The 24,065-nt window shown below is 41.0% G+C and overlaps 1 protein-coding gene across 5 annotated transcripts in view; it reads right to left on the bottom strand.

Annotated features, from left to right (window-relative positions):
• tdrd5 (tudor domain containing 5) overlaps positions 1 to 24,065 on the bottom strand; it is a 47,892-nt gene that overhangs the window by 5,178 nt on the left and 18,649 nt on the right. For all 5 annotated transcript variants that reach the window (XM_015355830.2, XM_015355833.2, XM_015355832.2 and 2 more), the window contains 5 exons: positions 22,574 to 22,733; positions 17,186 to 17,364; positions 5,530 to 5,747; positions 2,798 to 3,007; positions 1,488 to 1,554 (listed from right to left, as the gene is read on the bottom strand). In XM_015355830.2, the coding sequence (XP_015211316.1) occupies positions 1,488 to 1,554; positions 2,798 to 3,007; positions 5,530 to 5,747; positions 17,186 to 17,364; positions 22,574 to 22,733 (834 nt within the window). The remainder of the gene's footprint in view (positions 1 to 1,487; positions 1,555 to 2,797; positions 3,008 to 5,529; positions 5,748 to 17,185; positions 17,365 to 22,573; positions 22,734 to 24,065) is intronic.

Here is a 24,065-nt window from a genome sequence, read left to right as displayed (position 1 = left end):
CATAAGCAACACAGCTCTGTACTAAGTCCAGAACCAATTGGAGAAAAAAGCACATCCCTCACCGACAATACTGCAAGCTTTTAACTGCTCTAGAGACTGCAGAGGTTGGCTGAAAGCCGAAAGTGCGCTACTCAAATAATCCCAACCTTACTTCTGCTTGGTTGAGGACTGTTACCTAGGGAAACCCAGTTAGAGGTCTGCATGGGCATGAAACTGAAGTCTGAACCTGGCCCGTACCCAAGACTTTGAGACCCAACCCAACAGAGACCAAAAAGTACTGCCAAATATGAAACCTGTATCCAAAATCGGTCACTCTCTTTTTCTCTCAGAGCGAGTAGACACACATGCACACACGGAGACGGATTCTCACAGACGCGGTTTTACAATGCTTTGCTCAGCTGCTATGCGCTACACACATACGAGAGAGAGAACGAGTGAGCGGCAAAATGAGTTACGGATTTCTTCTAATAAAAATTAATTAAAAAAAATAAATTAATAATAATAATACATTTTCACTTATTAGAAAACAAATATGACAGGTCAAGGGAGGCACAGACCCAAAATGTTTGGGAACCCTTGCCTTAGGCAGTACTGTACTTCAAGTGAAGTGGGACACCTTCTATATATGAATTGCTTTCCTAATGCTCTATACAAATGCAAGCAACGACTTATTGTGTGTGTAACACCTGCTACAAAGCAGAGATTTAAACAAACAGATGACCTATAAGGATAACTGGATTAGGTCCCTCCAGGATGTGCAGCGTCGAAGACCTTACACTATATAAAAAGACATAAAAGAAATTCAGATTTTCTATATGACCTTGTAACTGCACTCTTAGAACTTACATGAGGAACAAGTTCTGATAATTTCTATTATTAAGACAAAACAGTGCTGCCTACTTTGACAACTAAATGATACTATTAAAAATGATACCTGCTGCTGTGTCTAAATGACTAAAGAGATGCAGAGGTTAGGTACTGTTTCTACGTATATTGAAGTAAATGTCTTAATTATCACTTACTGAAATGAACGTGTTTTCATAACCTGAAATGAGACACTAATAAATATGTATAACTTAACAAAAATATGTATTCCACAACAATAAACTCAGATACAAAGTACAAGCACTTTTATTTGGAACTTTTTTATATGGAACAAAACCAGTTAGGCAGCTCTGAAGTTGTGTTCATATCTTAATTTGCACTATGCAAGATCATCCAAGGCCAGATTGTAGAAGGAATAAGGAATGCACTTTCCTGATGATCTCTCATAAGCCCTTTATGTATGCCTAGTCCCAACCGAGATGACTCCCAGAATGAAAAGCCCCATCTGCCATTCAATCAACAAAGGGGTTCTCCCCCTTACCCACGATGACGTCACAACTGATTGACTTTTCCTAATTTAAATTTTCCGAGGGCTCAGTTTATCCACATGTGTACAGGGTGAACTGTTGGGGAAAGGCAGTAGGGAATAAAATCCACCGAACCTGAGAAGGTTTGATCCAAGTCAAAGTTGAAGGGACAGCCTGAGCTGGAAGTGTGGAATAGCACAACCTGCAAGAAAATAGGAGGCAAGCAAATTAAAACATATTCATCCCCATTTCAATCCTTCCTTCACTGACATTCACTATGGTTATCAGAAAAGACTAAAAACAATATTTGTAATTGTAATTCTTGTTAAAGCAACATCCTGTCAAAACAGTCAATAAAACATATTTTTGGAAGTTTTAAAAACAAATTCTGAAAGTTAACCATGCTTTCCTCATTTATCTCTCCATTGGATTATTATACTTATGTAATGAAAAACATATGACACAAAAAGGCCACAAAGAGCCTGCATGTGTTTTTTAAAAATATTATTTAATCATTGCCAGCTGATAAACATCACTAATCAACCGACACCTATCTTAGTGAAAATGTGTCCACTCAAACATTTGGGGACATCAGTCCCCATATGACTGGCAACAACAATTAATAGTGCAAGCACACGTTAGCTTATAACCTCATAAGGCAATTAACTAACCTCCTTATCTGTGGCTTTCAAACCACTGCATCTAAAACTGTAGCTGTCTTAACATAAAGGGAGAGTTTAGTACTGTCAATTGTGACTCAACATGCCTGTGATACACCCCTTTTCATTTCTTGTACATTCCATGGTAACGGAATTTATTTATTGTTACGTGATGAAATTAAGTAACCTTCACCAAATTTATTTGAGACATGCCGAGTAAGACTAGTATATTAGCAAAGAACTAAGCCAGTACCATTAACTAAGCCAGCCACAATACCATTTTTAGTTTATTAAAGTATTGATGGAAAAAGATGAATGAAGGACCTAGCTAAATAAAGGACCTATGTTTTTACTCTGTAGTCCTCCTTTTAGAAGGAATCCTCGATCTGTATTATAATAAAATAACTAAGTTTACATGGATACATTTTCCAATAATGTTGTTATTATTATACTCTTCTTATTACTGTATTAGCCTAAAGATTTCACTTTAAAACTACGTGTTTCTGACACATTCACCATGAATATCCCTTTAGTGGGCAAAACCCCCCTTTACCAGATATTTAATGCAGTTGTTGCCATTGTACCCCATGAGCAATTCTGGTTTGTCTATTATTAAACCAGCTGACAGCAACAGAAATGTGCCATTTATATAAGGCCTCTCAGTTTTTACAACACAAGAGGACATTTCAGGTGTCTAATAACATACGGTAGTATATGGTACCACAATAAGTATATTAATGTCTAAAACATCAGAAATCGGAGTTTGGGAATTTCCATTATACTTACTTGAGAAATTTCAGATTACTCTTCTCCACGCAGTTCAGACCTCCAAAGTCCACGCAGTATACCTCTACTTTGAGGTCGCTCACAATACGATGGATGACAACCCTATAGAACCACAAGCCACTGGGAGCCACACAGCCCACTTGGCCCACACGCACAAAGGGTTCTGGCATCTGGTAGCGCTTGGCCACTTCAGGAGACGAGTAGCAGCATCTGAAAACACAGGAGAAACAGATTTACAGTTCACCAGCACCTCATATACACAGCACATCACCACGCTCTTCTGCCTCACGTGCTTCTCCTTCTCCTCATTACAGACACCTCCAGACACCTGGACTCCACACGTAACCACCTTTCTCCCCAAACTCATCCTTCTCAGACTTGCTGCACCGTCTTGCTTGCTACACATTGAAAACTGCAATTGTTCAACAGTAATGCACTCTTTGACATTGTAATTCAAAAGCACCTTTAATAACATGGTGAATTCTCAAGCTTTTTGTCTTTATCATACAGAATGAGTAATATGTATGTTTGTGTAGAAGATGTTCTTACATAAGCTGCAGAAAACTGCAATAAAGTGTATTATATATGGACATACAAAAATGAAAAACACAATCTATAATTTGTATTACACTATAGATCTTGTTTCAATAGGTTGTGTCACTAATTTTACAGCAATGTTTGCAGAAAAAGCAGCCCATCAACAAGAAGGACAGGTAGGTAGTTTTTAAGTCATCCCTAGTAACTTTGTAGCTGGCACTGATTAACAGTTATTTCATTTAAGACTAGAATTATTGAGTTATCTCTTCACTTTTCAATATAATTCAGTTCATATTGTGATTACGAATCTACGATAGTCCCAAATCCGTTAAAGAACATGGAACTAAAAAACACAAATGTAAAAAAATAAAGTCTAATTAGCCAGCAAACGATGTAACTCAAAGCTGTAGCCTCTCAGCTGTAGGACAACTGGGGTCAGGCGCCTTTACTAGTCATGTTGGATGTTAGGTGGATGCTGCACATTGGTGGTGGTGGAGGGGAGTACCCATTACCTGTAAAGCACTTTAAGTGAAGCGTCCAGAAAAGTGCTATATACAGTGGTGTGAAAAAGTGTTCCTGATTTCTTATTTTTTTGCATGTTTGCCACACTGAAATGTTTCAGATCATCAAACAAATTGAAATATTAGACAAAGATAACACAAGTTAACACAAAATGCAATTTTTAAATGAAGGTTCTTATTATTAAGGGGAAAAAAAAATCCAAACCTACATGGCCCTGTGTGAGAAAGTGATTGCCCCCCCTGTTAAAACATAAATCAACTGTGGTTTATCACATCTTTGGAAAGCTGAGTTCAATTTCTCTAGCCACACCCAGGCCTGATTACTGCCACACCTGTTCTCAATCAAGAAATCACTTAAATAGGACCTGCCTGACAAAGTGAAGTAGACCAAAAGATCCTCAAAAGCTAGACATCATGCTGCGATCCAAATAAATTCAGTAACAAATGAGAAACAGAGTAATTGAGATTTATCAGTCTGGAAAAGGTTATAAAGCCATTTCTAAAGCTTTGGGACTCCAGCGAACCACAGTGAGAGCCATTATCCACAAATGGCAAAAACATGGAACAGTGGTGAACCTTCCCAAGAGTGGCCGGCCGACCAAAATTACCCCAAGAGCGCAGCGACGACTCATCCAAGAGGTCACAAAAAAACCCACAACAACATCCAAAGACCTGCAGGCTTCACTTGCCTCAGTTAAGGTCAGTGTTCATGACTTCACCATAAGAAAGAGACTGGGCAAAAATGGCCTGCATGGCAGAGTTCCAAGACAAAAACCACTGCTGAGCAAAAAGAACATAAAGGCTCGTCTAACTTTTGCCAGAAAACATCTTGATGATCCCCAAGACTTTTGGGAAAATACTCTGTGGACTGACGAGACAAAAGTTGAACTTTTTGGAAGGTGTGTGTCCCATTACATCTGGCGTAAAAGTAACACAGCATTTCAGAAAAGGAACATCATACCAACAGTAAAATATGGTGGTGGTAGTGTGATGGTCTGGAGCTGTTTTGCTGCTTCAGGACCTGGAAGACTTGCTGTGGTAAATGGAACCATGAATTCTGCTGTCTACCAAAAAATCCTGAAGGAGAATGTCCGGCCATCTGTTCGTGTTCTCAAGCTGAAGCGCACTTGGATCCAAAACACACCAGCAAGTCCACCTCTGAATGGCTTAAGAAAAACAAAAAGAAGACTTTGGAGTGGCCTAGTCAAAGTCCTGACCTGAATCCGATTGAGATGTGGCATGACCTTAAGAAAACGGTTAAAGCTCGAAAACCCTCCAATGTGGCTGAATTACAACAATTCTGCAAAGATGAGTGGGCCAAAATTCCTCCACAGCGCTGTTAAAGACTCATTGCCAGTTATCGCAAACGCTTGATTGCAGTTGTTGCTGCTAAGGATGGCCCAACCAGTTATTAGGTTTAGGGGCAATCACTTTTTCACACAGGCCACTTTTTTTCTTTAATAATAAAAACCTTCATTTAAAAACTGCATTTTGTGTTTACTTGTGTTATCTTTGTCTAATATTTCAATTTGTTTGATGATGAAACATTTCAGTGTGACAAACATGCAAAAAAATAAGAAATCAGGAAGGGGGCAAACACTTTTTCACACCACTGTAAGTGTGAGGAATAATTCTTATTATGTTGCTCTGGAGCCCCAAGGTCTGCCCACTCACCTCATCTGAAACATCATGTTCTCCAGGGCCCTGGCCTCGTGTGTGTCTGAGAAGCGGATGTAGAACTGGCTGGGAGACACCACTTTCTCTACCAGCACAGGCACAAAGGTTTCCTCCTGCCGTCGTGCAGCAGGTTGCAGACAACCACTCTGCATTGCATCTGGAGGGATCTTTGGCTCTTCTACCTGAGGCAACATGGGATGGAGCATGTCCAGCTTCTGCAGAAGACAACAGAAAAAGCGTGCTGAGTGAGAGAATTATGGGTTACTACAAAACTACTAATTAGATCACATTATACACACTCCCCACAATACCTGTGTTTCTTTTATGTGCTTCTTAACTGTGTCTTTACATGACACATATCTCATACTAGTTGGAGGCAACCCTTTCTTAGCCATTGTTTGAATTTCCATTCATGATATTGCAGCAGTCCTGCATTATTTGCTCTAGACGTGTCTGTGAGGGTGGAAGGAAGAACAAGAGAGTTTAACGGCCTTCTAACGGCTTAATGGATTCCCTAAATGATGATAATAAATTTGTGGGATAACTGTTTAATGGCTGCTAATTACACTATTACTGTGTAGCAGCAAGGCTTATTAATAATACAGGAATTAAGTTTGCTGCTCCCTTGCCAGTCTCTCTCTCCCTCATCTAAGTGGTGCTGGACACAGAGAGGCCATTCCATGTGGTTCAGATATAAGGTGTTTTTCTATGTGACAGAGTTTCCCGATAAGGAACAACTCCCAAGGCTGAGATTCTCCCGCAAATCATCTCTGGTGCCTTACTGTCTGGGAAATTCCAAGAGAGTCTCATCCCAAGGTTTACAACCCAAGGTTAGAGAGCATTGATACTCATCCTCCACCTTGATCAGCCAATCGGGAACTGGTAGGGCAGGGTAACCACACGTGGGTCTCAAATGCCCGCGGAACTTTCAACCAATGAATGACCGTAGTTCCTCCAGATAAAAGAGGCCGCACAGGGCCCAGAAGGTGCCCCTCTAGGACATTCTCAGACTCAGCTCGGACAATCATGTGACAGCCAGTGTGTCCGAGCGCCAGGACTTTACTCTGTTCCAAGAGTCAAGACCGGAGGTCGCCGCGTGTAACCAAAGGATCCACCCGAAGGTTAGCCCAGCAGCAAGCTTCGTGAACCCACCGCGGACACTCAGCTGATCAACAAGTGAACTACTGTTGGAACTGTGGACAGCTGAATATTAGTATTCAGGACTAGCGCTACATCGGGAACAAACCGGTCTTCTTCCAGTCTAAAGAGTGTGACTTGCTTGGACATGCAGTCACTTTTCATGTGCATAAACTCTGCTAGTCCAGCCAGGACTAACTAGCCGGTCTTCAGAGAGTCACTCCCAGCGTGCCGCGGCAGGAATCTCTTCCTCCATCTCCCACACCTCCAGCTGCACCAGGACTGCCTGGCACCGGCCCAAAGGATGCCGATTGGATGCAGCAACAGCCTGTCGCTGTTTCTTTGTGTCCGCAGGAGATCTGAATCCACATAGATTGGATAAGTATTCAACATTACAGCAGAATGTACACAATTGTGGATGATTGCTTAAGGCTTTATTATAAATACAAGGTGAAAGATGTGTTCATAACACTAATTCACAAAAATCTTAAGGACCTCCAAAGTTCCAAAAGTCACCAATTGTCCAACAGTCATTCCCAGCAACAAGGCTGGACAGCTTGTTCCAGACTCCCATAGTACTATTCACTTCAGGTTTTATAATGCACAAGTTCACATGAGACATTGGATATGTTTATCCTTATGCAATTACGAAACACTTTACAATAATTCTTTTCAATGTTTGTGGCTACAGCACAAGAAATTTCAAGACAAAATAACCAGTGCTTCTGCGGAATGATGGTACCTCACTATCTAAATCTAAATGACCTGAGAAAATGTTTGCACTTGCTATACACTTGATATGGGTGCTGGTCTGCTTTGTCTCTTCCAGTATTTGATCATGATTTCTTGGGAGAGTGTATAGAGTACCATTTCCTAGACAGCAGTGCAACAAGACTGGGTCTCCCACTGAAGGAGAATTATATTATGTCAGGTTTCAACAGGGGTGATATCACTTCTTTTAAACATTTGTTTAAAAATGTCTGCTTTTCATAAATACTAGCCCACAAAAGTACCTGCAAATACAGATGCAGCCATTCAAAATGGGTGAGGTATTTCGCGGCATACCGCGACACGCCCACCGGGGTATCACGCAGTTCACATGTGTCACGTGACTAACTATCCGGCGTCGCCTTGTAAAACCGCCAGGGGGAGCTTAACCTCTCATGTACAGCATTTGAGCCTTTAATTTTGAACTGTGTATTACAGCATGTTAATCATCAGTCATTAAAATGTTGGTATATTTTATGAAAGCAAGATTGCTCAGTTGGACAAAAGTACACAACCTACCTTTATCAGAAATATTTATGCATCAAAGCCTTTACTGAAGATATTACTAATAGTATTAATAATGGATGACTTTGGACAAGCTGTATACTCAAAGTATAATTTCTTTAGCACATTTGTACAAGCACTTGGAATCTGTCCAAGCCATACTTTGTCAGGCATTTTGTTTTACTTCAGCGGCACTTTGCCACCATTATAAATGGACGGATATCTTAGTTATTTTTCTAGTTCACAGGTTTGCATGCATAATTTAATTTTGAAAGCCACTGAGACATCAGGTACTACTGTTTTATTTATGAAAAAGAAACAAAACAAAAAACATACTGAAGAAAGATGTGAAGACGGGGGTTTGAATTTAATCTTTTCTGTAGGGGGTTTAGACTTCCAAGTCACAAGCTGGGGTTTATGGCAGGAAAGGGGGTTAACTGATAAGGATTGCAGATGCCAGCTAGGAACCCCCCTGGGTGTAATGTTAAACTGACCATTTGCCCAGAACATCGTAAACTGGCCAAATACCATGAACCCCCCTCTTTACCATCAGACCGAGTGACGTCAGAAACGGAGAAGAAAACACTATATAACCCAAAAGTTTGTAACAGTACGTTGAACAATACTTCGGTTTTGTTGTTTCTTGCGGGAAACAAGACTTCGGCTTTATTGTTCCTTGCATGCAATAAACTCATCTGTTTCACTTCATCTCGGGATCAAGAACCTTATTTCTTCTGTTACAACAAATTTGGCGTAGTCGGCGGATGCTCCAGAAGGCGCAGAACTTCCCATCGGCAGGAGAGACGGTCAGCGCTCACATTACAAAGAGGTAAGGACTCCTCTTTTTTAAAAAAAAAAAGTCCCGACTCTCTCTGACCGATTGGGAAATCTCTGCTCCCTGCGAGAATCGCCCGAGATGACGGAGTAAACGTGAGTTTCTGAATTCCTCTGGCCCGGGGAAGGCACCGGTGTATGTAATGGGTTGTTTGCTGTAAGCCCAGAATTTGGTCTGGCAGGGGTTCCGCGGTATTGTGTACAGGCGTTCGAAGCTGGTGTATGCCTTAATTGCGCGTGGAGTTTTGAACGGGTTTTGGACCCTTACCGTGAAGTCAGGACTGGTGTGGGTCTTAATTGCACCCGGAGTTCTGAAGGTCAGAACTGGTTTGGGTCTTAATTGCACCCGGAGTTCTGAGGCTCTGAATCGGTGTGGGCCTTAATTGCGCCCGGGGTTCTAGAGCAAGTGGTGCATTAAATGCACGTAGTTCAGGACTGGTGTGGGTCTTAGTTGCACCCGGAGTTCTGAAGGTCAGAACTGGTGTGGGTCTTAATTGCACCCGGAGTTCTGTGGCTCGGGATCGGTGTGGGCCTTAATTGCGCCCGGGGTTCTGGAGCTGAGTGGTGCATTAAATGCACGTATAATCCAGGATTGGTGTGGGCTTTAATTACGCCCGGGGTCCTGAGATTAGCTACGCCTTGATCGTGCACAGATTGGCGTGGCGTGGTTTTTTTTTGTTTTAAAGGAAACAGGAGTAGAAGAGATATATGTATGTATGTTTTTGGTGTTTTCCTTGTTTGTGAAATACATATACACACGCACGACACTAACATAAACACACCTCATAATAAAAGAGCAAAGCATTAAGTAGCAGGATTTAAAGGACGTTGAGACCCGAGAATCGCCCTGATTGAGCTCAGTGCGTAAGTCCACCCCGGGGCAAAAGCAGCGATGCTGGCGTTCTGGGGATGGTGAATTACTGATCAAGAAAGGGGGTTTTCGAGGTCTCGTTTCTTACCTGTGAACAGTGCGGTGTAAATCCTCTCTAAAGTCTCTGAGAGGTATTTAGATCCGGAGGTAACAGACGCCGTTAGCTGAATGAGTGCAGGAATGCACAGGTTTTTTTCAAGTGAAAACATCCCCCTACTGAATGAGCTGTTACCTAACACACGACAAAAGTAAATCTTAAAGAGACCGAACATGTGCGCTAACTGATGGTTTGAGAAAGTGGTGGAAGGGTCCGTTTAAATATCGGAAAAGTGTAAGTTGACGGAAAAGAAGGAGAAAAATATGGAAAAAGCTGAGTTTTTCAGAGGGAATTTGGGGCGAAGACGCCTGTAAAGAAAGCATATATGAGTATTGATTGGCAAAAGCACAAGCATGTAGCTCCCACCCTGGTGCACGGCCGGCACCAGTGGTGGCAGATACATGACAAAAAAGAAAGAAATTGGGATGTGACTTAAAAGTGTGTTTACGGGGAAAATAAAAACCCGGAAAAAAAAATATACTTTACTCACTACGAAAGAGTATAGAAAAAAAAAAGCTAAAAGAGGCAGTACAGGAGAATGAGAAACTAAAGAAGGAATTAACTCCTGGTCACGCTGCACTGGTTAATGTGCTGCAGCCAGCGACTAAGTTATGTCCTGCTCTCCCACAGGGGAACAAACAGGCAGGAAACTAAAATAATTGGGATCAATTCCCTCAGTGGCCATATGGAGAAGGGGGGTCTGATTGGGATAACACTTGGTATGAGTGTGATAAAGACGGATCAGGGTCTCCCCTGTTAGAGGGAGGGCGCCCGCAGGTCTGTACTCTCACTCGAAGTGGGAAAGGACTTGATGTAGCAGGGGCTGGTGCCGTTGATGACAGCGCCACTCTAACACTGTCTCGCACCCCGTCGAGGGGGTCTGCAATCGCACCTACCTTCCCTGATTTCCCCCATACGATCAAATCCAAAACCGTAAGATATTGACCGGTGGGCTAAAGTACCGCACCCGAAATTAGAAATGCAGCGAACCTGGAGTGCGCTTCAGGAATTAAAATGATTCATGTAGGAGTAAAACAAGAATACAGCACATTGTATTACGAAGAGAAAAATATATTCTCGATGTGTATGTGTGTTTTATGAATTTGTGTGCCGGTATGTATGTGTGTAACTGTGAGTTTTGGTCTACTAAATGACGGTGTGAGTGTGTTTAGCCAGCGGGACTGGCTAGAGACGTAACTAAAGAGACTTGACGAAAATCAACTTAAGGAGATTGGAAAATATAAGAGCGACTGAAACGTATAAGTACAGTACAGGTGGACGTAAAAGTAGTTAAACAGTTTTTGTATTATTAGAAATTATTATAAATTGTAATTTATACAATTAGTTGCAATAGTGGAAACAATTTGGTTTTATTCGAATGTCTCGAAACCAGACATGCTGAAACCCTGTAGGTTTAGAATCGAGACTGGGGAGAATAACGTCTTGTGAGAAAATCTGTTTACCTAACGATTAGATCCTGTAAATCCCTTGTAGCCTCCCTAAGTCTGTCCCAGTCCAGTGGTTAAAAATGTACTGTTAATGGAGTGGTGGGGATACTGGAGCACTACTGTCATGCTTGTTTCACTCCTCTGTTCAACAGTGTACTATAGAGCAATGTATAGGGGAAGATGGCAGGAGGCCACAGGAGTATTGGGACAGCAAGTTTTACTTGCCGAGTACCAGATTTTAATGGGTGGTTTGATCCCAGATCTATTGGGTTGAAATATTATGCATTACAAAGAATGACTATGCAGAACAGGGTATCACGTGGCTTCAACTGGCTGTGATCACTCAATATGTTGATGGTATTCTGAGTGCTTCCCCTGACGAGGAAACCCACAAGTCTGAGTTGCTTCAGCTTTAGAGTGTCTAATAGAAGCAGTTATGATAAGGCCCTTTTGTGTCTAGCATTGTGGAATTTTAACAGGGCCTGGGTAATATGTTTTTTGCAGGGTGAGCACAACTCTTAACAGATCTGCTTAAGGGGGGAGTGCAGTACAAGGACAAGATTGCCTTGGTTCCTGCAGCAAAAGCCGCCTTTAATAATTTGAAACAAGTTCTCTTACAGGTGCTGAGACTGGGGTTTCCTCAGAGGGATCAACCATTCCTTTGTATTATTGCAAGTAGCTGACAGAGGCCACCCAAGGAGCCCGCGAGCAGGTCCTGGAGGCGTGGGGACCACCACCTGAAGGAGGGCACAACCTCATCCCAGGAGAGTGGGTGTGGATCAGGAAATTTCCTTCACAGGTTCTCCAGCCCAGGTGGGATCCAGATCCTGTTGACAACCGAGTCTGCGGTTCGAGTGGAAGGAAAAGATCGCTGGATCCACGCGCCACACTGCCGACGAGCCTCATCCCCATTTACAGACTCAGAATGAAATCATTTCTGTTTATAACAATAATTGTTGCTGTAGGACTATGTTCCGCAGGAATTAATGATCATCTCTCCCACAAAGGAGAACATGGAATTAATTCCTTTTTAGGCCTCTCCTATCTGACAGCTAAGAAAACCAACCAAAGTGCCTGCTGGGTGTGTGCCGCATTACCCAAATATGTACAGGGAGGACTTCCTATGGGAGCCATTACTTGGCGTCGCGAGGAAGTCATAGGCATGATCATTTGGAGGGATAATTTAGGAGATTTTAATATGACAAACTATGGGGGGTTGCCATAACACGACTTTAACCTGCACAACATTACAATATCTACAGGAGCGAGGCTTAGAGCCCACGAGTTTCACAGGCTCTTACGCTCCTAAATATAACAGAAGCCATACACCACCATACCTGACTCTCAATAAGGAACGTGAGGGAAACATATGTTTTCAGCACACTAATTGGTCTGCACTTGGTTGGATGGAGTCGTTGCAACCTTACCAGCGCTGCAAATATATCCACCTCTACCTCCCAAATTCCAGGATGGGATCGGCACACCCCACAATTCGGTATAAGCTTCTTATTTTCAGAGGCATGGGGAGCGCCAAACGGAACATATTTCATTTGTGGAAAACGAGCCTACCCATGGCTGCCAGCCCAGTGGTCTGGCTCATGTTATTTAGGATATGTGGTTCCTCATATCCGTGTTCAAACCCACAGCCCCTTCGGACCTAACCACAGACCACAAAGAAAATTGGCTGATTGGGAATATTATTTAGGTATAATATTTCCACAAGCCGGCATGAACTTTCTGAGTCGAGAGTTAATTCAAATGGCCTCGACTTTAGAAGAATTAGCAAAGTCTACCTCATCTAGTCTGAAGGCTGTTAATGATGAGATGGTAGCCCTCAGAACAGTGGCCATGCAGAACCGACTAGCTTTAGATTATGTACTGGCGGCCCAAGGAGGAACTTGTGCAGTAATTGGCACTGAATGCTGCACATATATTCCTGATAATTCTGAGCACATCTCAGATCTGGCCCAACACATTTACAATGAGGGACAGAAATATCAGGACTATTATACTGAAAATTGGGGAATTGGGTTTTGGGTAAAGTCTGTGTTTGGGGCCTGGGGTGGAACCTTTTTATAGTGTTTATCTATAGGAGTAGTATTGTTTATATGTATAATTGTAATCATCACGTGCACAAAAACATGTATCACATCTTACCATAACCGTGGAACGTACAATGTCATGGCAATACATACCTGTTCGCCAAGAAAGGAAAGATCTGCCCTGACATTGTATGTATAAAATAGGCTACACTGACGTATGCCATATTTTATAAGGGGGGAATGAAGAAAGATGTGAAGACGGGGGTTTGAATTTAATCTTTTCTGTAGGGGGTTTAGACTTCCAAGTCACAAGCTGGGGTTTATGGCAGGAAAGGGGGTTAACTGATAAGGATTGCAGATGCCAGCTAGGAACCCCCCTGGGTGTAATGTTAAACTGACCATTTGCCCAGAACATCGTAAACTGGCCAAATACCATGAACCCCCCTCTTTACCATCAGACCGAGTGACGTCAGAAACGGAGAAGAAAACACTATATAACCCAAAAGTTTGTAACAGTACGTTGAACAATACTTCGGTTTTGTTGTTTCTTGCGGGAAACAAGACTTCGGCTTTATTGTTCCTTGCATGCAATAAACTCATCTGTTTCACTTCATCTCGGGATCAAGAACCTTATTTCTTCTGTTACAACAATACTAACAACTGTGCTATCCTACTCCTTAGTTAATACATTTTATTATTCATAAACAGTTAACATTGTTAGCAAAATATTTTGAATTATATTTAACCCTATTTTTTCTTTAGTTTTGTATTTAACTTATTATATGATAGTCAGACTTAATGTATATGAATGTATATTTGAACAATGAAAATATATTTTTACAAGATTTTACATTAAGCACTTAAAATTAATATGGTTAATAATAGTAAACTGTAACATGCTGTAACAAGATCGGTTAAACTGCGAAGAAAATCCTTTCAGAGAAAATGTTTCAGGTGTGAAGAACATAGATCTCCAATGCAATTTCAACCAAACCTGTTCCCACACACCCTGCCCCCACTACCATTCGAATATACACAAACATTTTAGCGTTTCATTCTGAGCAGAAGACCCTCACACCTGAAGAGTGCTGGCTGTGACGAATTAAACCGGTTTTACAGGTTTCAATCACAGACCATGTGACATGGGACTCAGTAAAGTAACACACAGCGCCACTGGATTTGATAATACTGTACCTAACCAAAATCCGCAATATGGAAACAGAACCTGTGTAATTGTTGATAGATGATGTACTCGTAACATTTTTTCAAGACGAACTACAACATTTAAAAAATGACTTGTATGTACTTGATATCTCTAATCAATCCACGGGTCCCAGCACAAAACGAAACTAAAACGCATACCGTTTCGCGCTTCTTATTAGTTGCTCAAAAGTAATTTGACCGTATGAAATGCAGAATATAAACCTAGAAACATATAGGTGAACAGTACTTAAGCACTGTAGTATCGGTGTTAAGACATACCTCTCAAATACTGTAAATCAAGTTAAAAATATATCAAGACCGATTCTGGTCATAATGAAACCATGTTTCGTGTATGTTTTCTTTTTCATCTTGAAATAACTCATTTCTAAATACCTTTTTCACTGTTAACATCTTGGTGCAACTCTGCAACAAAATATACACTCTGACAGTTCATCCTGCTACCAACATTAAATAAAACAAATCTTAAGATTTCTATATTTATGTCTTTATTTAGTGGTTTCATTAGTGACAAAGGCTAAACTTTCTTGGAAAAATGTCTTTTATGTGTTGCGGAAAAAACTGACTTGCTTTAACAAAATATGTTTACAAATCCTTTCACCTGGCATTTTCGTAGTTAGAAATTATGGAACGCTCTGTTAAAAGCAAGGGAGTTTTTATGTCCGTTGCAGTTCTTTTGCAACATGAATATAATTATATCGTTATTAATTTCTTGAGATACGCGATTCCATATTATATTCCCTTTTAATCAAATTCTAAAAGTATGCTTGTTGACTCCGGTATCACGTTAGTTAAAGACTTCGAAGCTTACAATGTTTAGGGAGAAATGGAATACTGGTGTGTATTTTTTTCTTTAAAGTACCAAGACCAGCTATAAACTGTATGTTAATGTTCCAAAATTAATATTGTTTATGGCCTTCACACGCGTTACAGTATGCTCCTATTCTTTTTATGCTCAGCTACTAAGATTTCCCTTCAGTGGTAAAATTAGATATGAATATTCAATACTTAAACGGGCACAGTTAAGACATTAAATATACATATACATACTGTATACAGTACAGTTTGCATACGGTAATATGTTTATGTTACGTGATTAAAAAATAAATAAATAAAACTGAAAGGTCCAGCACCAGCTGGATTCGAACACACAACCTGCCAGTTGGTAGTCACGCACCTAGACCAGTAGGCTACAAGACAGCTCGCATAAGCAGGCAGGCGAAACAGCCCTACACAGCCCTGCCGCAGTACACGGATATAATCATACCGTTATTAAATTCTTGAGATACGCGATTCCATATTATATTCCCTTTTAATCAAATTCTAAAAGTATGCTTGTTGACTCCGGTATCACGTTAGTTAAAGACTTCGAAGCTTACAATGTTTAGGGAGAAATGGAATACTGGTGTGTATTTTTTTCTTTAAAGTACCAAGACCAGCTATATACTGTATGTTTATGTTCCAAAATTAATATCGTTTATGGCCTTCACACGCGTTACAGTATGCTCCTATTCTTTTTATGCTCAGCTACTAAGATTTCCCTTCAGTGGTAAAATTCAATATCTACAACGGGCACAGTAAAGACGTTTACAGTAAGTCTTTCTACGACAGACCAACGGACGACGAGTGCCCCTGTCGGTCAACCAATCACGCACCGCGGTATTTTGCGTCATCGCGCGTCACGATGCACGACGCCGAAGCCAATTACCTCCGGTACGTGTCTGTACTGCATCTGTACTTGAACCCAATAGTAAATTCATTTAATAACCTTACTTAAATAGAAAGGCAAATTAATTAAAATAATCTGTACGTATTTTACAAAATGATTTGCAATAATGAATACATATTTGAAGTAAGAGACAAGATGTAAAAAGGGTTAACTTAAGTCAGTTCTGCCTGAAAATTAGACTTCTAAGCAACAGGGGTTAATGGCAGGAAAGGGGGTTAACAGATAAGGATTCCAGATGCGAGCTAGGAACCCCCTGGGGGCGTAATCTTAAACTGACCATTTGGCCAGGGTCTCTTTACTGGCCAAATACCATGACCCCCCCTTGCCATAACACTGAATGACGTCCGAAGCAGCAAGGAAGGACTATATAACCTAAAAGTTTGTACCGGCACATCGAACAATACTTTGGTTTTGTTGTTTCTTGCGGGAAACAAGACTTCGGCTTTATTGTTCCTTGCATGCAATAAACTCATCTGTTTAACTTCATCTCGGGACCCAGAACCTTATTCTAATGGGTGGTTTGCTGTAAGCCCAGAAGTTGGTCTGGCAGGCGGTGATTCGTGGTATTGTGTACAGGCGTTCGAAACTGGTGTATGCCTTAGTTGTGCGTGGACCTTTTGGACCTTTACCGCGAAATTCAGGACTGGTGTGGGCCTTAATTGCCCCCAGAGTTCTGAGGCTCAGGATCGGTGAGGGCCTTAATTGCGCCCGGGGTTCTGAAACCGAGTGGTGCATTAAATGCACGTAAAATCCAGGATTGGTGTGGGCCTTAATTGCGCCCGGGGTCCTGAGATTAGCTACGCCTTGATCGTGCAAGGATTGGCGTGGTGTGGTTTTTTGTTTCAAAGGGAACAGGAGAGAAGTAGAAAATATAAATGTATGTTTCTGGGGTTTTTCTTGTTTGTGAATACATAGCTGTTACCTCACACACGACAAAAGTAAACTCTTAAAGAGACCGAACATGTGTGCTAACTGATGGTCCACTGTCTGTTCACAAGTTACCTGGTACAGCGCCTTTGTCATGAATCGAAGGCCCGATTCTGAACCTACAGTCTGATCCAGTTCCAACCCCAGGACATTCTTCTCCCACTGGGAAATGTCAGAGAAAGAGATGTTCCTGTTGGAGGGATTCAAGGACTGGAACGATGCACAAGCTTGGGATCCAGGACTCGTTTTCTTCTCTGTAGAAGCAAAACGTGACATCTGTATATGAACAATTATATATAGTGCTATATTCAGTACTACTGAGTTTCAATTGAGAATGTTGGAAGAAGGTGAAAATTTTACTAGACCAACACCAAAAAAAAACAACAAATAAAAATAACATTCTGCTAATTTAATGTCATTTACCAAACCACTTTATACGATACGGTGTTGCAGGAAGCCAGAGCCTACCCGGCAAGCAACAAGCACAAGCCAGGGTAAGATGGCACCCACTACAGTATACTGTAGTGTCCCCGCCACTATTCTGGGGGCATTAGGACCCACACAGACCACAGGTTGGGTGCCCCCCGCTGGCCCCACTAACACCACTTCCAGCAGCAACGATAGCTTCCCAGGTACTGACCAGGCACAACCCTGCTTGGCTTCAGTGGGTAGCCAGTTGAGAGCTGCAGGGTGACATGGCTGCTGGCTTATAATTTAAAATATTACCCAAATTACATAAACATTATTTATTAATATATTAAAATGGAAGACAAAATTTCCACCATTTTTAGATTTTAATATGCACCACTTTTTTCAAAGAAATGTAAATGTATTACAGCCCATTCACAATTATGTGAATACTTTTTACACAAATGGTAATAATAACATCCGGACATGCTATAAAATGGGATGTGTCTCACAAAACAGATCTTAAATGACACAATTTCATGTGTAATTCACAATTTGTCCAAACAATTAGGTGATCAAATCCCCAGAAAAAATAATGTGGTGACAAAATAAGTACACCCCCTTAAGATTCTATAGCTGAACATGTTGACACATATTTGACCCTGACTTGGTTCTAAGCTCCAATACATGATAAAACTAACTTAATTTAACAAATCAAACACAAAAGTCCGCTTTATCATTATTTAAAAAAACATCCAGCATTCAATATATTTGTGTGAAAAAGAAGGTGCACCCCTTAATTCAGCAACTTGTGACACCCCCTTTAGCAGCTAACTTGATCTTTTTTTCCTGAAAGATCTTATCTGTCTCTGACATAGACTGGGAGGCATTCACAGAACTGCTTCAACTCTATAAGTTTGAGGGCTTTCTTGTATGCACAGCAGTCTTTAGGTCCTACCACATCATCTCTATGGGGTTTAGGTCTCGGCTTTGACTTGGCCATTCCAAAATCCTGAATTCCTTCTTTCCGAGTCATTCTGTCAAAGATTTGCTTTTGTGTTTTGAATCGTTATCCTGTTGCGTTATCCACTTTCAGTTCAGCTTTAGTTATTGGACAGATGGTCTCACATTTTCCTCTGGAAAACTCTGATATAATGTGGGATTCATGGTGGACTCAATGACAGCAAGGCATCCAGGTCCTGAGGCAAGGAATCAGTCCCAAACCATCACCCCCCATCAACATGCTTGATGGATGGTATGAGGTTTTTCTGGTCAAAGCAAGTGTTTTGGTTTTCAACAAACATGATGTTTTGCATTATGGCCATACAATTCCACTTCTCATCAATTTGCTCAAGCCCATCATACAGTCAGATATTGTAGAGCCATGGTTCTAAAGTTATGGTACGCGGGATGCCCCCAGGTGGTACACCAGATGACCCTGGAAATTTGTTGTGTGCACTGAAAAACTGGGATGGGTTTTCATATTTTCTATTTTAATAAAATTAGTTTATGTGTCAAATGCATAGCCTACGTACTACGATACAGCACGCACTAAGACTTGAGAGCACACAAGAGCTACTATGTAATTCTATGCCATTGTATAGGAATGTGTGCTATGAACATAAGCGGCCAATTGTATTTAAAAAAAGCAAATAGGGAGGTAGGAGAATGTGTGTGGTTCTGGAGCACTGGAAATCTTGTGAGCCCAGGAAAGCGTGATAGATAACAGAAAGATATTTAAGGACTGTTCTAGGTTAATTTGAGAAAAATACACAGAGCATCTCTGTTTCACTCCGTGCGCATGAAATAAAATCTTATTATAACTTCTGAAACAGACTCCTGAAACGGAAACAGGGAAAAACGCAAACTTGCAGATTTGTGAAGAACGTTGCTTACCACTGGCAAAAGAGCTGACACGTATTATGTGTGGAGAAAAAGCTGCTAAACAGCTCGACCTGCTGTCCCCTTCGAAAGACACACTCATAGAATTATTGATATTGATTATTCTGTCACTTGCAGAATTGGTCCTCACACTGATTGCATTCTCATTCAATAACCTTTTTTACCAACAGGTGAGTGGAGTTGCCATGGGCACCAGAATGGGACCCAGCTATACCAATATTTTGTTGGCTGGGTAGAAGAATGCTTCTTCGCTTCCTACACTGGCTGCATCAGTGCCACCACATGCTCCAACGACCAGCTTGAGTGTTTTCTGCATCATTTCACCAACTTCCACCCGTTCCTCAAATATACGGTTAACATATCTTCCACTACTCTTCCGTTTCTAGACATCAACTTCCCCGACTCTCTACTTCGGTCTATTACAAACCCACGGATTCACACAGCTATCTCCTGTATAGCTCATTTCAACCCAAACACACTAAAAACTCCCTCCCGCTTTTCACAGTTCCTTCGGCTACGACGATTGTGCAGCGATGACATCGACTTCCAGAACCAAGCCCTCAAAATATGCTCCTTTTTCATCAACAGAGGATACCCCAGCAGTGTTATTGACAGGGCCCTTGCCCAAGCCAAAAACACCCATCAACCCAATCAGGAACTCCCGCCGTAACAACCGCATTCCTTTGGTTCTTCCCTACCACTCCAACACAGTTACTATCCCCAGGACTGACCGCCCTATCAACTCATATCGCTGACCAACTTATCTGCACAACCTTCTTGTTCACAGCTCCCTTGACCGCCCTCAGCAACCATCCACACCAGGCACTTTCCCTTGCAACAGAGCTTGCTGTATCACCTGCAAGTACACATCTAACACCACACTTATTCAAGGCCCCTCAGGACAATTCCGGACCAACCTGATGGCATCTTGTACCTCCAGCAACCTTTTTTACTGTATCTCTTGCAGTAAATGCCCAGCCATCTACAGGAAGGTGACTCGGAGACCACTTCAGAGAACATGTCAGGGCTGTGAAGATTAAAGATCTCTCCAAGCCCATTGTTTCCCATTTCACCTCTGACGGCCATGGCCACTCTAATCTCTCCGTCTGTGTTCTCAAAGATGGTTTTCCAAACTCATACATCAGAAAGACTACAGAAACAAAAATTATCCTGCAGCTAGGATCACACCTTCCCCCTTCTCTTAATGACAGACTACTTTTCTTCTAAATTTTCTCCATTCATTGGAAGTTTCAATTCACACCTTACTACACTTATTCTGACTTCACACTTCTTGATTGGCCTCTCTTTCTGTCCCCTGCTCCCGCCTCTCGCTTCTCCTCTCTCCCAGCCTTCTCGTTCTCCCACTACATTACCTTTGCTTACTGCCTCGTCTTTCTCACACCTGTAGAAGGCTCCACGGCCGAAACGTTGTGTTTTCTTTCTTCTTTTTTTCAGCATGAAATAAACCTATTACTTGTTCCTTTGCAGCCTACGCATGCTGACGGAACAACCCACCTGAATTACTTATATGGCAGATGATGTCAAAAGTACGCTGATAGAGCACGTTTAGATGAGCAGACGCTTTTCACTGCAATTAGATGAGTCCGTAGATGCCTTTGATTTGGCCAGTTTGCTCGTTAATGTTAGATACCAGTTTGAGTGTATGTCCCATGAGGTCTTTCTGTTTTGTAAGCCACTACCAACAAGAACTACAGGAGAGGGCATATTTCGGCTTGTAAATGAATTTATCGAAGAGAGTGGCACTGACTGGATAAAATGCGTCGGAGTTTGTACAGACGGTGCTAGAGCAGCATCCACCGCAAGGCCTTGGCGGTCAAGAAAATGCCTGAGGATTTAAAATCTGTTAGACTCTGTTGAATTGTATCAAGGCTCGACCAGTGAATTCATATCTGCTTTGGTCGACTTAACAGGCTCACCCCTCTCACTGAAATGGTGCTTTTTTATTGTTTATTTTTAATTGTTGTTGTTGTTTTCATTCTGTAAAGGCTCTATATCAAATAACGTTTTGTTATTATTATTATATTTATTATATGTGAGTGTGTGTGTGCTCATGCTCATGTTGGTCATTGAGATTTTCTGTGGCCCCTATGAGAAGATGACTTGTAGGTGGTACTTGGATGCTTTGGTTTGATCAGGGGTGGTACTCGGTCCAAAACGTTTGAGAATAACTGTTGTAGAGAATTTGGTAGGGTGCCCTTTCCTAGGTAGACTGGCAATTGTTTTGAATTTTATCTATTTGTAGATTGTGTTTTGTAAACTTTCAAAGTCTGATAAGCAACAATTCTTTTTCTAGGACTGTGGCAAATTTATTTTGATATGGACATGAAGTATTTCCACAATCCTAAATAATTAATACCAAACTGATAAAGTTTCTGATTTAATCTGCAGGTGAAATCACTTTCTGATGATCAAATAATCACTAGTTTTGGTCTACCCGATTCTACAATTCTACAGATGAAGAACTATGATGTGCACTTACTTTTTCATAAGATATTTAATGCTGTCCGAGTTTCTAAATAATGACAAAGTACTTTTGTGTGTAGTCACAATGAGGTTAGTTGTATCTACTATTAGCACCTACGTTTTTTACTTACTTTCACCTACTATTTACCTAAGGAAAGGTAGAATATGTTAAACCATAAAATCTTAAAGGGTGTGCGTACTTTTTCACCATACTGTAAGTATTACTGTGCTGGATGTTACAATTCTAAAACATTCTACAATTAAAAAAAAACAATCAAATTTCTTATTACTGTTGTCTTGAGTAAAACTGTAAGACAGAAAAATACTGAACATTGCAAAACAATATTATTTTATCTAACTTACACTACATGTAACTTATCTGGACTTCTCTCTCTCAATCAACAACAGCAAATGTCCTACAGAAAGTTAATTTCACTACTGTAAGACTTCACTGGATTTATCAAAACCTTCAGCAGACCTTAAAAACAAGTGGGCTAGGATGAGGCATACCTGCTGCAGATAGTATGAGATTGTAAGCAAGTGTGCATGTGTAGGAGAGTGTGTAGGAGAGAGTGTGCAAGATTGTAAGTATGTGTGTGTGTGACTGTATGTATGAACATGTGAGAGAGTACGTGTTTGTGTGTGAGCTATCGGCGAGTGGCTGCTTACGCTGAAGAGCCTCCATCTGCTCAATGTCCATCACTATTAGCTGGTTGTTATTCTCCCCTCCTGCCATGGTCAGGTGGAGGGTGTCACTCAGGGAGCTCACCAAGTCTGTGACACTCAAGAACCCACACTGGGAAACAGGTAGGTCTTCTCCAAACATTTTCTGTAAATGGAAGAAATAAAAATAGTAAGACAGGGATTATTTTAATGCCCTTTATGTTCACCAAATCAATCACAAATGTTAAAGTACAGTTTAATATGAGAACTAGCATCCATTAATGCCAATGGATCAAATGCATAGCAATAATTCAATGCATTTGCACTTTTCCACCTTTCCGTTTAAAAAAATGAAGAGCTAGAACTGGAGAATTAATGTCACTGGCAGGAGCTGTGGTGCCCTGAACAAATCCTGTGGGTACCAGAGACATGCGGCTTAATATTCTGTAGCCTGCTATTACTAATTACTTTCTTCTCCTCACACCCGCTGGAGTTTAGTTCAAGGCAAAATTAAGTTTAAAGTTTGTAAATGTTTGTAAATAATAATTTTGTGAATGTTCTCTGAAATTACCATTCAGGGAATGGGCGGTGTGGTGGCTCTGTGGCTAAGGATCTGCACCTGTGGCTGGAAGGTTGCTGGTTCATATCTAGCAGAGGAATCCTACTCGGTTGGGCCCTTGAGCAAGGTGCTTAACCCCAGCTGCCCAAGTGGTGCCATATAAATGGCTGACACTGTGCTCTGACCCCAAGCTTCTCTCCCTGACTGTGTGTCTCATGGAGAGCAAGTTAAGGGTATGCGAAAAGACAAATTCCTAATACAAGAAATTGTATATGGCCAATAAAGTGATCTTAATATCCAAAATATAAGGAGCTGTCTTGTAATTTTAGTTGCATTATCATTGTACAAAAAGCATCAGTGTAAATACTTATGTTCTTTTATAACATCAAGTAGTAAAAAATAGTACTTGGAACAGATTTCAGTGAATTATTAAAATGATTTCAGTCTTATAAGCCATACAGCCTAGGTTGCATATAAAAGGCCTCTCCCATTTATGAAGTTCAAGTACAGAAGGTAGCTGTGTCTGAATGCATAGACTGCAAAGGAACATGTAAAGATTTATTCCATGCTGAAAGGGAAAGAGAGAAGGAGATTTAACTGTAAGTCATATACTGTTAGGTTTAGACGGCACATTTAGCTCTCTTTTTCGCCTTTTAGGTGTTACATAGGATTTGAATAATTGGTAGAAGTATGGGGCTTTTGGTTGGTCAGGATGTAGTTCTTTGAGATGCCCCATTTATACATAGATTAACTTGTACATTGAATTTTGCATTGTGTTTTGTTAGTTAATAAATATCTGTTTTAATATTGGACTGATTTATTACTCTTTTCACCAAAGCTGTGCCAGAGAACAAAGAACTCTAATTATACCAACCACTCATGTATATATGTATATTTGTGACATAACTTTACAATTTGGGTGTTATGATTATTTATTTT

The sequence above is a fragment of the Lepisosteus oculatus genome, chromosome 9 (assembly GCF_040954835.1).
Source record: "Lepisosteus oculatus isolate fLepOcu1 chromosome 9, fLepOcu1.hap2, whole genome shotgun sequence".
In the NCBI taxonomy this organism is placed as follows: Eukaryota; Metazoa; Chordata; class Actinopteri; order Semionotiformes; family Lepisosteidae; genus Lepisosteus; species Lepisosteus oculatus.
The sequence above is the reverse complement of the archived record's forward strand: the minus strand, read 5'-3'. Positions and strand labels throughout refer to the sequence as shown.